Source organism: Balaenoptera ricei, chromosome 2 (assembly GCF_028023285.1).
Source record: "Balaenoptera ricei isolate mBalRic1 chromosome 2, mBalRic1.hap2, whole genome shotgun sequence".
NCBI lineage: Eukaryota > Metazoa > Chordata > Mammalia > Artiodactyla > Balaenopteridae > Balaenoptera > Balaenoptera ricei.
The window spans coordinates 65072639-65087458 of record NC_082640.1 but is presented as its reverse complement, the minus strand read 5'-3'; the positions used below and the strand labels follow the sequence as shown (position 1 = coordinate 65087458).

Sequence of the window (14820 nt, the reverse complement as noted above, 5' to 3'; positions counted from 1 at the left end):
GAAATAATGTTTTACAGAGAAGCTATTTGTGAAGAGAGACCAGTAATTGTTGATGGACTGATGTGCACTCAGGAATATGGAAATAATAATGCAGATGTACAGTGCCTGCAGAAAGATGCCAGTCAAACATGAAGTCGGAGGGGAAAGAATGAACACCTTTTGATTTGACTCTGCCTGTAGGATTTGGCCCATAGGACCCACGTGAACAGACCCAGGATTGTTTAACAAAATCAAAAGTGGGCTTTGAATGGTTTGCTGAGCACTTTGCCCCTCAGGTGGGGTCTGACGATTGCTCTTAGAATTCCAGAACCAACACAAACCTCTGATTCAGCAGACATGTGTCTCATGTTGTAGAATACCATTCTGATTTCAAGTATCATTTCCTATCCCCGTAACCCAGTGAAATAGTCCTGTCATCCCGATATTTCATTGTCCAAACTATAATCAGCTCACTTCTATCTGCCAACAGAAGTGTGACAGAATCTTCTCTGTTCAGACCACACGTCCCAACTTTAAATTCAGGATACACGAATGTGAGTCCTGTGGACTCAGCTGCAGACGTGGAAAAGGATTCTGTGAAGACCATTCCATTCGGTCCTAAGGTTTAATTGCCTAAGAAACACATGAATAGGGAGGGGGAAGATAAAGCAAAAAGATCTTGGGATGAATAATGAGAAGATTCATTGGGGAGGAAACGCAGGAAGGTCAGAGTTCATTTAAACTCTGATGCATCCCATTATTTAGATACGTATTATCCAGTTTCCTGATGTTTCTGGTCCTTACTTCCCTGTATCCTTCTGCCCTGGGAAAAATGCTTTAGAGGAGCCAAGCAAAAGTCCCAACTGCTCAGCTTTTCAAAGTCACAGTGACCAGTGGGGACCCAGATCTCAACCAATTTGATTTAATTTCCTAAGAAACAGGGCCTGAGAACACTTACTGTTGGGGGTACTTGGCTAAGTGTTTGTATCGTCTGTCGTTTAGGACAGAAGACTTGAGGACAAACCCCGGTTTTAGGTCCCAAAATACTTCCAGCAGGGGGATGGATTTTCAGGACAACTTCACTGTCCAACCTGTTTAATAAATGTCCAGTCCCCACACCCTCCTTATGTATTTTCTCTGTGTTATTTTTCTCCTGATTACCAAGTGTGCTTGTTTTACTTACTTGTTTACTGATGTGGCCCCCCACCTCGCCCCTAGAACATACATTTCACACATAACCTAGGAAAGAAGTTCCTTGCCCAGAGTAGGTGCTCAGTGGAAATCTGTTGAGCGAAGGGAAGAATGAACTTGCTTATCTACAGGATCTGGATGGGGGCAGGAGGAAGTTCAAGTCGAGACCCACCAATGGGTCTTCAGTCGTCCCCTCTCCCCTTCTTCCCTGGGATGCTCCTGACATATGCTACAAGAGTCTCTTGTTTTCCACCTCTTTGCAGAGCATTGGCTGTGATGACTACCTAGGCTCCGACAAAGTCGTGGACAAATGCGGGGTGTGCGGAGGCGATAACACGGGCTGTCAGGTTGTGTCGGGTGTGTTTAAGCATGCCCTCACCAGCCTGGGCTACCACCGAGTTGTTGAGATTCCTCAAGGAGCCACAAAAATCAACATCACCGAGATGTACAAGAGCAACAACTATTTGGGTAAGCTTGATCTTTTTCCAGAGGAAACCAGCTGTCCCTACAAGATGATTTATTCCTTCCAGGATTGTGACACGGCAGTGTCCAGAGGTCCTTGGACCTGTAGAAGGTGCCACTGGGGAATGCCAAAGCACTACCCGGCCTCCCCTTGAAATGATATGGAGAAAGTAAAAAAGTCCTTCTTGCAAGGAGATGTTTAATATCTACGTATTTAAACCAGCCTTTGTTCCTTCTAAGAGATACAAGGCTATGAAATCAGGAATGGCCTAAATTGTTTCTCTGAAATGGGGGAGGCTCTTTGAAATGCCAAGAGATCTGCCAGTCTTCTTCTGTTGGAATTTCAGGGGGACAGGGGCAGTTGATGATCCTGTCCGGACTCTCACTCTGCGGGGGTCTAAAGCAAAAGCCATTATTCTCTTCTTTCTGCTTCATCAGCCTGGGGCAACAGTATGTGTGTGTCTTTGGAACAGCTACAGAACCCCTCAGCGATCATTTTGGGCAATATCATCAATATTGGGAGACCATTTTTAACCCATTTTCCCACAAAAGGAGATCTTTGTTGATTCTTCCTTCTCTGTTTCTGGCTGATTTTATGCAAAGCAAATCAGGTCCTGCAAGTTAATTTTTAGCAATTCTAATTCATGTAAACATGGACAAATCAGTTAACAAAATAGTATAAGGAAAGCAATTTCTTAAAAACATTTAATGAACAGCAATATACATTTTTATTTTTTTGATTATTTATTTAACAGAAATTTAAATAGCACAGACTATGTGCCAGGCACTATTCTTGGTGCTTTACAGGTATTAAATCATTGAACCCTCTCAACAACCCTAGGAGATGGGAGCTATTCCCCTCCCCATTTCATACATAAGGAGACAGGCAGAGGGCGATTATGTAACTTGACAAGGTCACACAGCGAGGAAGAGGTGGAGCTGGGATTCAAACCCAGGCAGTCTATCTCCAAGCGTGGTAGTCTACCGAGAGATAACACCCATGAGCAGTTCTGGCACACCATTGGCCATGCAGCAGTCAATGGCTGCAGCAATTGAGAGATCATTAATTTTATAAATTCGAGTACCAGGATCACCCCAGAAGATAACTCAAGAACTCTAGATTCTGCAGCTCTTCCATCTTTGTCTGGGCAAATGCATCCAAAATTAGCTTCACTTGGTTTTATTGGTGGGAGGAGGAAGGGATGGCAGATGGGACTCTGAAACAAACCCAATTAAAGTGGAAAGCTATTACATTTGCTCTGGCAAACCCAGGAGCCACCAAAGTGGCAATAAGGCGAGTTTCCCCCTGAGTTGTTTGTGTGTTATTTTTATTTGCAGGAAAAAAAGTGGTCTTTTTGCTTCCTTTCTTTTGTACTATTAAAAGAGCAAATCTTCATAAACATCCTGTTCCTAGAATGGAAAATGTTCTTTGAGGGATTACTTTAAGTGTGATTATGTTCAAATGCACCAGCAAGCAATTCCACTTTTTGTGAGCTTTGCATAGTTTTTAGTAATTTCCCTGGCTCGAATTAGTTCTATTCAGTAAGTGGCTTTTAAGCTGTGCCTTCTGAAGGTAAAATAGATAACCTGGGTGATTACCCACCAGATGTCTGAGTGGAAACTGCTCTCAGAGTCTCAGTGTTTTCATCTAGAGTACGGGAATAAGAATCTGGACCTTATAAGTATTCATGAGAATCCATAGGATAACAGATATTCAGGACCCCACCGAGCCCCTGGCACTTATTAGCAGTTGACAGATGTTCAATCTCTTTCTTTTGTCTCAGAGAGCTTGTCAGTATGTCAAAGCTTCATGGAATACAAATTCCCTAATTCCCTGAAATTCCCTAAAAAAGATGAAGAGGAGGCAGAGGAGGATGGAAGTACCCAGAATCAATGGAAGGGTGATTCAGAAAATCATGTTCAACTTCTTATGCCCAGTGACCAGTGGGGTGCATGAGAAATCCAGAGTCCATGGCAGTATGATGTGACGCCATGTGGCCAGAGTGGGGAGAGTAGAGATAGAAGAACAGGCGAGAGTGGAAGGAGTTTCCAGAGGTGATGAACAGGGGCTCCTGTTTAGGGCACTTAAGCATCACTTGGGATGTAGCATCACCCAGAAGGCTCTTTTTTTTTTCTTCTTCTTTCCTTCTATTATTGAGATTTAATTCGCCTACCATAAAATTCATTCTTTTAAAGTGCACAGTGGATGGGATGGTCTTTTTCTCATCACAGGTGTTCTCTTCCCCTATTCCACTTAATCCTATGAAATTTCCTGTTCTGGGAAGTCTATATATGTTAAAAGTTAAACTGCATGCAATTGTTTGAGATTATGTGTAAGCTATTAGAGCACAGGTCTATCAAGGTATTTTTGAACTTTCCAATGACTGTATTTCACATTATACATTTTCAAACATTGAAACATTTTTCTTTCTTTTTTTTTTTTCTTGAAACATTTTTCAAAGAGGTATGTAGTAGGGTTCTCCACAATCTTCCAGGTCATGATAAAAGTTTTGGTTTTCTTACCTTGTGATTTCTGGCTATGTAAACTGTATTTTGTACAAAAATTTGACTTGATGCACAAAACTGATTTGGCTGTCTGCATACATTTGTTCTGCAGAATACACAATGTAGAGGAAATGAATAGTTCAAATGTGTATCATTGCTTTTAAAAAATGCACACCTTTAACAAGTTTTTTCAGTTGCCCTATTGTTTTCCTGAATGGCCTGTGGGTTATTTGTAATAAAAATCAAATTTGCCTTGTGAAATACTTGGAATTTTTTAAATGGCTGACTCTCCAAACTTGATAGAGATAGAAAGTAGATTTCTATGAAAACAGAAGGACTTGTATTATTAGTGCTGGAGAAGGTGGTTTAATCACCTCGTTTTTAAAGGTTTTTTTAAAACCCACAATATTTAAATGACTTATTCTAGGCTATTCGCTTAGTTAATAATAGTAGTCATGCTACATGTGTAGTACTTTAGTCTCCAAGTGTTTTTACATGCATGGTCTTCTGACTTTTAAAAATGGACATTCTTTACTTTGCTTGCTTCAGAAAAGATCTGGAGTTATTTACTAAAGATGCAATTATTGAGTTAGTATGTGAAAATTGAAATTTAAAAATCAAAAACTTTGGAAAAATATCTGTTCAGGCCTTTTGCACATTTTTAATTGGGTTGTTTGGTTTTTCTGATATTGAGTTGTATGATCTATTTATATATTTTGGATATTAACCCCTTATTGGTCATATCATTTGCAAATATTTTCTCCCATTCAATAGGTTGTCTTTTTGTTTTGTTGATGGTTTCCTTTGCTGTGCAAAAGCTTTTACGTTTAATTAGGTCCCATTTGTTTATTTTTGCTTTTGTTTCCTTTGCCTTAGGAGACAGATTCAAAAAAAATATTGCTACAATTTGTGTCAAAGAGTGTTCTGCCTATGTTTTCTTCTAGGAGTTTTATGGTTTCTGGTCCTACATTTAGGTCTTTAATCCATTTTGACTTTACTTTTGTATATGGTGTGAGAAAATGTTCTAGTTTCATTCTTTTACATAGCTGTCCAGTTTTTCCAGCACCACTTATTGAAGAGACTATCTTTTTCCCATTGTATATTCTCGTCTCCTTTGTCATAGATTAATTGACCATAAGTGTATGGGTTTATTTCTCTGCTCTCTTTTCTGTTCCATTGATCTGTGTGTCTGTTCTTGTGCCAGTACCATACTGTTTTGATGACTGTAGTTTTGTAGTATAATCTGAAGTCAAAGAGTGTGATGCCTCCAGGTTTTTTTTTTTTTTCTCAAGATTGGTTTGGCTATTCTTGGTCTTTTGTGGTTCTACATAAATTTTAGGAGTATTTGTTCTAGTTCTGTGAAAAATGTCATGGAGAAGACATAGAGATGGCCAAAAGACACATGAAAAGATACTCAACATTACTAATCATCAGAGAAATGCAAATCAAAACCACAATGAGTTATCACCTCACACCTGTCAAAATGGTTATCATCAAAAAGACCACAAATAACAAATTTTTGCAAGGATGTGAAGAAAAGGGAACCCTCCTACACTGTTGGTGGGAATGTAAATTGATGCAGCCACTGTGGAAAACAGTACAGAGGGTCCTCAAAAAACTAAAAATAGAGCTACCACATGATCCAGCAATCCCACTCCTGGGTATATATTGGAAGAAAAGGAAAACACTAATACTAAAAGTTATATGCACCCTAATGTTCACAACAGCATTACTTACAGTAGCCAAGATATGGAAGCAACCTAAGTGTCCATCAACAGATGAATGGATAAAGAACATGTGGTACAAAAAATGGGATATTATTCAGCCATAAAAATAAGAATAAAATCTTGCAATTTGCAACAACATGGAACGGGAGGGTATTATGCTTAGTGAAATAAGTCAGACAGAGAAAGACAAAGACTGTATGTTATCACTTATATGTGGAACCTAAAAAATGAAACAAATATATGTGGAATCTAGAAAAATGGTTCAGATGAACCTATTTGCAGGGCAGGAATAGAAACGCAGACGTAGAGAATGGACGTGTGGGCACAGGGGGGATGGGGAGGGTGGGGTGAAATGGGAGATTAAGTTTGACATGAATACACTACCATGTTTAAAATAGATAGCTAGTGGGAATCTGCTGTATAGCACAGGGAGTCAGCTCAGTGCTCTGTGATGACCTAGATGGGTGGGATGGTGGAGGAGGGAGGTCCAAGAGGCAGGGGATTCATGTATACATATAGCTGATTCACTTCACTGTACAGCAGAAACTAACACAACATTGTAAAGCAATTATACTCCAATTAAAAAAAAAAAGAATGAATGTAACAAAACCGAAACAGACTTACAGATATAGAGAACAAACTAGTGGTTACTGGTGGGGAGAGGGAAGGGGGAGGGGCAAGATAGGGGTATGGGATCAAGAGATACAAACTACTATGTATAAAATAAAAAAGCAACAAGGATATATTGTACAGCACAGGGAATATAGCCAATATTTTATAATAACTTTAAATGGAGTATAATCTATAAAAATATTGACTCAGTATGTTGAACATTTGAAACATATAGTATTGTAAATCAACTATATTTCAATTTTAAAAAATCAAAAACTTCACAGAAGAAAGAGGCATATATACCAAAAGCCTTGGCTAATAATGTAAATAGCGATGGAGCATTCGACCTGACTCTTGAGTTTATGGCTTTCTTTGGTTTGGCCATCAAGAACTGGACCTGCTGGACTCAGAATCTGAAGGCCTGAGTTCTGGCCCTGGCCCTGCCGTAACTCACAAGGGGTTCTGGCCCATGTGTAGCTGGGAAGACAGGCCAGCTCAGCACCTCGTGATGCTTACTGTTTCTCTGAGCAAAGCTGAAGAAATCACGACGTTTAATGATGCACAGATTTCAGGAGATAGAATGTTTATCTGTCTCATTTTAGGTTGGAAACCAATGAAGTTCTGCAGAAATGAGCTCCACTTTTCAGTGTTTATTTGAATTTTTCACGTGCTCCAAAATATAGACTAGCTGGTAGATTATAGATTCCTAGATCTTTTTTTTTTTTCATGGAAAATACTTTAGAACCAGTGTATCTATTGTAAACTATGTAGTCTCCTTTTCCACTTGAGTTATTCTGAACCCTGCTCTTTGGAAATAAAAAGTTAAATCTAATTTTATTAAAATGATTGACATTTTATATTACTTGCCTCTTCCTTAATAAGATGTTGTGAAATTATTTTAGCTGAAATATCAAAGTTTGGCATAGTTCAGCCGGCTCAATTTACTAATGTCATTATGTAACAGTTAAGAAATCAGACATAAAAGCATACCAAGCAAAAATTGATTCTACAGGACATGTTCTACCTGCCAACATGTTTACACTGTCATAGAGCTTTAGACTTAGAAGGGATTTTTTTTTGCTTTTGAAGATTTATAAACTTTTAAAAATAAACTGGCAGACTTCCCTAGTGGTGCAATGGTTAAGAATCTGCCTGCCAATGCAGGGGACATGGGTTCAAGCCCTGGTCCAGGAAGATCTCACGTGCTGAGGAGCAACTGAGCCCGCGCACCGCAATTACTAACGCTGCGCTCTAGAGCCCAAGAGCCACAACTACTGAGCCCTCATGCCACAACTACTGAAACCCGCGTGCTTAGAGCCCATGCTCCGCAACAGAAGAAGCCACCACAATGAGAAGCCCGTGCACCGCAACGAAGAGTAGCCCCCGCTCGCCACAACTAGAGAAAGCCCACGCGCAGCAACAAAGACCCAACACAGCCAAAAATAAATAAATTTTTTTAAAAAACTAAAATAAACTGGCAATACCTTTACTTTTAAGCACGTTTTCTTAAAAGTTTTAAACAATGAAAGTAGTGGTCAGCATTTTAAAAATCAAGTATCATGGATCATCTGTAACTTGCAAGCCTTTATTTGTTAGTTGAGCAGCTTTCTATGTGGGAAAGACTAGAGTATTTAAATAATATGATGCCTCACATTTGTATGATGATTAATTCCAAAGATTTAGTCACATGCATTGTAAAAATTTTGAACAATACAGATGATATAGAGCAAAAAGATGAAATTCTTTTTCCATGCCAACCTCACACTTGATCCACCAGTTTCAAGTGTAAAGATGGAGATAAAGGACCACTCTTAACAGTTCAGTGTATACCCTCCAGTCCTTTGTGGAAATACAAATAAATATATATTTTCTAAAATTCATGTTACTATATACACTTTCTGCAATGTGCTCCTTTATTTTAATGTTATATCATGATAACTTCTCATAGCAATGCATATAATAAGCTAATTCATTATTTTTGAGTAAAGAATATTCCATACAACAGATGTAACCTAATTTATTTAAGCGTTTTCCTACTGAGGAATGTTTAGACTGGCTCCAGTTTTCTAATATTGCAAATAATACTTTCGATTTGTGGTTCAAGATGGCAGACTGCATACATGAGTTTTTCTTCCCTTCCTCCCAAGGTTCCATCAAAATGACACTAAAGGAATAAGAGAAGGTATAACCTACAACCACCAAAAAAATGAGGGGGGGATCTATTACATGATTTTAACACATTTCTGGAACAAATTCTCAAGAGTAGGTGGAAGAAAGTTCACTAATAGAGCAAAGGAAATCACAGCCTAGGTAGCAGAGGGGACTGTGATATAGGGGAGTTGACCTGCATGCAGAGCCCCGTGAGCCTGTGAGTCTGGGGGACAACAGGTAAAATGGAAGGTGGGAGGGGAGAATGGAGCTGAAAAACAGGGAAACAGTGAAAAAACTTGTATGTGAGCAGGCAGCCCACACACACACATTCAGAATGCTGGCACTGACTTCCTCATCCAAAAGGGCGTGGGTGAGAGGACTGGTGCTCCAAGACCTCAGTATTCATTCTGGAATTGCAAGAAGGAGCTGCTGAGTGACTGGTACCCCATCTCTTAGAACTTGGCCTGTTAATAAGCTCAGCCAATGTGTGCAGAGTTCTCAGGCAGCCTTCCCACTGCTTTTGTCTTAAATATCAATGGATGATTGAAAATAACATGAGTGGACAACCAAGGATCACTAGACATTTTTTAAAAGGCTGAAAGAGAAAACTCAAGATAAATAACTGAGAAAGATGTTTCTAGAAGAAACAGAGCAAATTCTTGGAGAAGAAAACTTGAAGAATTGTTCTTTAACAAGTAGTGCTTCCATGAGTATCCTAATACGTGTATCCTTTCATACTTACAGAAATATTTCTATAATATAGACTCTTAGAAATAGAATTTATAGGTCAAATGGAATGAACACTTAAAATTCTGAAAGATAAAGCAAAATTCCTCTCCACATTTAGTTGTACCGATTTATACCCCCACCAAAAGTTCATGAAAGAACCATTTCTCCACACCTTTACCAACACTAAATATTATGAATTTACTTAATTTTTAGTATATCTTTTTAATTTACATTTCCCTGACCACTCATTTTTGTTATTTGTACTCCTTCTATGAATTTGCTATGAATTGTCTTTGTAGTTTTCTTGCTGATTTTAATAACTCATATATGTTATGAATAATAACCATTCTCTTCATGTATGTTTATTCGTCTTTATCTTGTGTTTCAACTCTGCTTATGATATCTATTGCTCTGTGGAGAAACTTTTAGTCTTTTTTTAGTCAAATCTATCAATCATCTTTTTATGGCTAGTGGATTTTGTCTTACATAGGAGGACCTGCCCACCTCCAACATTATAAAATTATTCTCTAATATTTTCTCCTATTACTTTTATAATCTCTTTTTATATTTAAACATTTAATCCATCTGGAATTAATTTTTGTGTGCAGTGTGAGGTAGGGATCTGTCTTTTTCCTAATAGATAGACAGTATTGTCCCAATACTGCTTATTAAATTTCCCTCACTAATTTGAAATGACACCTCTACCATACATTAAATTTAAATATCTGTAGATATACCTGTGAATTCTCAATTCAGGTCTATTGATCTATCTGTCTCTTCCTCCTTTAGTACCATTTTTTTTCATTACTGTAATTTCATATGTTTTAAGTTTTTGTAGGTCAACTCTCTGACTCCTCCCAAACGCTTTGTTTTTTCCTAAATTTTCTTGGGTCTTCTTGTACATTTGTTCTACATACACTTTACAAATCAATTTGTCAAAATCTATAAAACTTCTGTTGAGATTTTAATTGAAAGTGCAATAAACTTACGGACTAATTTGAAGAAGAAAAACTTGTCTTCACAATATTGACTTTTTTGATTCCAGAGCATAGAGTATCTCCTTGTTTTATGTTCTTTAATAAAATGTCTTTACCTAGACTTTGCATATGTTTTATTAGGTTTATTCTATAGTTTTTCCTAATGTGGGATAAGATCTTTATTCCATTATATTTCCAATTACTCGTGCTAATGCATATTAAATAGTTTATTTATTTTGTACCTGTACACCTTGCTAGACTCTTTCAGTTCTAATAGAATTGTTTTTCAGTTATTTAACATGGATTTTCTAGGTGGAAAATCGTGATACCTGTAGATAATATTAATGTTATCTTCCCTTATCTTTCATATGTTGTTGCACTTAGAGACTCAGACCTCTAAAAATTTTTGGAATAAGCATACTGATAGTGGACTTCTTTCTCATGTTTCTGACGATGGGAATGCTTCTAATAGATGTTTGCTGAAGATTCTGATAGATACCTCTTATCAAAGTAAGGAATTTTCTTTACATAACTAACTTTTAAGAATTATTATTGTAATTTGCCCTTGTTTTTGTTTTTGCTCCAGTGACTGATTATCCTTAGTTGCCAACTTACATTTATAAAGTTAATGAATATTTGCTTATTATAGGTATATTAAGTGGTTTCCTTCAGTTACTGCAGTGGACTGAATGCTCACATCCTTCCCAGATTCATTTGTTGAAACCTCCAAGGTGGTGGTATTGGGAGGTGAGGCCTTTGGGAGATGATTAGGTCATGAGGGCAGAACCTTCATGAATGGGATTCGTTCCCTTGTAAAAGAGGCCCCAGAGAGATCCCTGATCCCTTTCTGCCATGTGAGGTTACAGGGAAAAGAGTCGTCTAGGAAGTAGGCTCTCATCAGTCACTGAACCTACCAGCACCTTTATCTTTACTTCCCAGCCCCCAAAACTGTGGGAAATAAATTTCTATTGTTTACAAGCCACCCAGTCTGTGATATATTTCTCTAGTGACCCAAACAGACTAAGACACTTACCTTTCCTTAAAGTGGAACAAACCTCAGTATGCTGTCAGTCTGCTATCAGAGAGGTTTCCTCTGAGTGTGTATGGGCAAGTGGCGACACAGAGTAGATACAAAACCACTACCTCCTAGAGGTATGCAAGGATTCAATAGGATAATAAACATAAAGCTTCTAGCATGGCAAGGGCTTAATTCATAGTTTCCCTTTCTCATCTCAAGGTTCCAATATTTATCAATGACTGCTTAACAAAACTCGACTTTTCCTTGTAATGGCTAAGTAGAAAACAGCCTTCTCTTCCACCCATTGCCAGAAGCCTCTAGGATTATGCTGGCTCAAGTGTAAAAATGTGTACCTTTCTTCTTAGACATCAAAAGCCTACCTGATGTAACTTAATTGCTCTTAATAGCTTAATAGTTATGTGTCCTTCTGCCCCACCACCCACCAACTGTCTCTCTAGGAGTAACTCCTTCTTCCCAGCAGAACAAAGAAAGAAACACAAGTGAACACGTGTGTTCAGCATCTCCCCTGTGATGACCTCATTCTAATCAGAAAATGGTTTCTTTTAAACCCACAGACATAGAAAACAAACTTATGGTTACCAAAGGGGAAAGGTGGGGGGAGGGATAAAGTAGGAGTTTGGGATTAACAGATACACACTACTGTATCTAAAATAGATAAACAACAAGGACTTACTGTTTAGCACAGGGAACTCTACTCAATATTCTGTGATAACCTATAAGGGAAGAGAATCTGAAAAGGAATAGATATATACCTGAATCACTGTGCTGTACACCTGAAACTAACACAACATTGTAAATCAACTATACTCCAATAAAAAGAAAAGAAAATGGCTTCTTTGTGGTATAAACTTATAATCACGTATTTACTCCTTCCACCTCCACCTCAGACTGCATCCATTGCTTCGAGTGACATTTCTCTGCTCTTGTTCCTATGTCATCTCCACTTCTTGATTTGTCTTCCATTCAGTCCAGCATTGCCCATTGAAATTGCCCTTTGCAAAGCTACCATTTCTGACTGGGATGCTTTTGGACAAGTTTGTTAATGTTTCTGAGATTCCGTTTCCTCATAGGTAAAAGAGAGAAACAGTTCTAATTTCATAGAGCCTTTGACTTTAAATGAGATGTATGTAAAATACCCAGCATCTTAGAGGCACTCAGTAACTGTTAGTTCCTTAATCTCCCTGGGTTACTGGTTCTCACCCTGGCTGCACAATGGAATCACAGGAGGTATAATATTTGGGGTCTATTTGAAATATGCCCATGCCTTGCTCCCATCTGCAGTTTTAATAGATCTGGGGCACGGTTTGGGTATCAGGATTTTTTAAGCTCCTAGGTGATTCCAGTGTCCTTTCAGGGTAAAAGACCATTTCCTTATAGAGTGGGTCTCAACTGGGGACTATTTTGCCCCCCACCCTGATACCCATACATGTGGCAATATCTGGAGACATCTTTGATTGTCACAACTTGGGTAAGGTTGGGGGTTGCTACTGACGTCTGGTGAGTAGAGGCCAGGGCTGGTGCTAAGCATCCTACAATGCACAGGACAGCCCCGCAGCAAAGAATTATCCAGCCCCAAGTGTCATTAGTGCTGAGATGCGAAACCCTGGCCAATGCGATCACTAAGATCTCTTTTGGTGCTAAAGTTTCATGGGTCACTTATTTCAGAGTGGTGTCTTAATGATAATAATAAATGTCTAAGGTGCTATTGGAATGACTGTTCTATCTACCATTAAGTTTGCATTTGTCAACTCACTCTGAATTCTTAGTTCCCAAATCCAAGCCCTCTCCTGCATTTTACCTTCAATCTTTCACTCAGTCTGTTGGTTGTGGGCCCCTGGGTTACAGCCCCGTCAACAGAAGTTCCAGCTTAGAACACCTTCCTACACCTTACAACACCTGCCTGTCTGGAATCTGTAGTCCTTGCTTGCTTTCTTAATACATGGCAGAAGAATAAAAGACAGATAGATAAAAGGAAAAGCAAAGAGAGATTTTTCCTTTGGACTCCCATAGGATTTTGATCATATCTCCAGTTTGGCACTCACCATATTTTATTTTATTGTAATTTATCTATTGTAATTTGTCTGTGTTCTCCCTGTGCACTCCTTGAAGACAAACAGTCCAGACTTAGACATTCCTTCCCTCGAGTACCCTCCAGGTGCCAGCAACTGGGATGAGTAGTGGGAATACAGAAATCAAGGAAGGCCTTGGTTCTCCTGAAACCATTTTGGGGGTCTATGCTCAGGCATCCTTAGCCCACCTTGATCACAAGGCCTCACTTATGGTACTGGGGTCATGTGTTACTCGTAGACTGTAGGAATCCTGGGTCTGCCTGCTTTGTGTAATGCAGCACTCTCACAGTGGTGGTGGGCTGGTAGGGTCCTATCAGCATCTGCATTTAGAGCTGAGGATACTGAGCTCAGCCTGGTTGAGGGAGCTGCTGAGGGGAACAATTCGTGAGTGGTGGAGTCAGGTCTCAGATCCAGGCTCAGTCCTTGTTCATGACCTACGTATACGCCCGTGGCCATTGGCAGGAAAAACGTAACTGGGGCGTGGAGGAGGACCTGTGCCTTCTCTGCCCCCTCCCTACCGCCATGAGAAGGAAAATATGTTCTAATTCCTCACAGCCTTTTGTCCCCTCCACACTGTTACATCCCTACCCCCACTATTACTTCAAACTTGCTGACAATCATTTGGCCTACCCTCATGTTGGAAATCCTTGGACTAGCTTGCCAGAGTTATGTCTTAGTCACTAGACTTTCACCGTCTGCCTCAACAGCGTTCTTCTGAAGCTAGCATCCAAAAGAACGTTCAGCTCTTAAAAAGTGTGGAGCATTTTGGAGAAATGAAACACCATGTGGTTTTTTTTCTCCTTTTTAAAAAATTGTGGTAAAATATATATAAACATAAAATTTACGGTTTTAACAGTTTTAAGTGTATTCTTCAGTGGCATTAAGTACATTCATGATGTGGTCCAACTACCACCACTATCGGAACTTTTTTATCATCCCCAAAACTGTACCTAATAAACAATAATTCTCCATTTTCCCCTATTTCAAAGCCCTGGTAACCTCTATTCTACTTTCTGTCTCATGAATTTGCCTATTCCAGGTACCTCATACAAGTGGAATCATACAGTATTTGTCCTTTTGTGTCTGGATTATTTCACTTAGCATAATGTTGTCAAGGTTCATCCATGTTGTAGCATGGTTCAGAAATTAATTCCTTTTTATGTATCTGCCACATTTTTGTATCCACTCATCTGTTGATGGACATTTGGGTCGTTTCCACCTTTTGTTGATAGTGAATAACGCTGCTGTATAGGTATCTGTTTAGTCGCTGCTTTTGTTTCTTTTGGGTATATACCTAGGAGTGGAATTGCTGTCATGTGATAATTCTATGTTTAAATTTCTGAGGAATTGCACAACTGTTTTCCACAGTGGCTGCACCA

General features: G+C 39.0%; 1 protein-coding gene across 1 annotated transcript in view; it reads left to right on the top strand.

Annotated features, from left to right (window-relative positions):
* The window catches only part of THSD4 (thrombospondin type 1 domain containing 4), a 588874-nt gene that overhangs the window by 493892 nt on the left and 80162 nt on the right, over positions 1-14820 (top strand). Inside the window, exon 8 of the mRNA XM_059912858.1 lies at positions 1434-1638. Within this exon, the coding sequence (XP_059768841.1) occupies positions 1434-1638 (205 nt within the window). The remainder of the gene's footprint in view (positions 1-1433; positions 1639-14820) is intronic.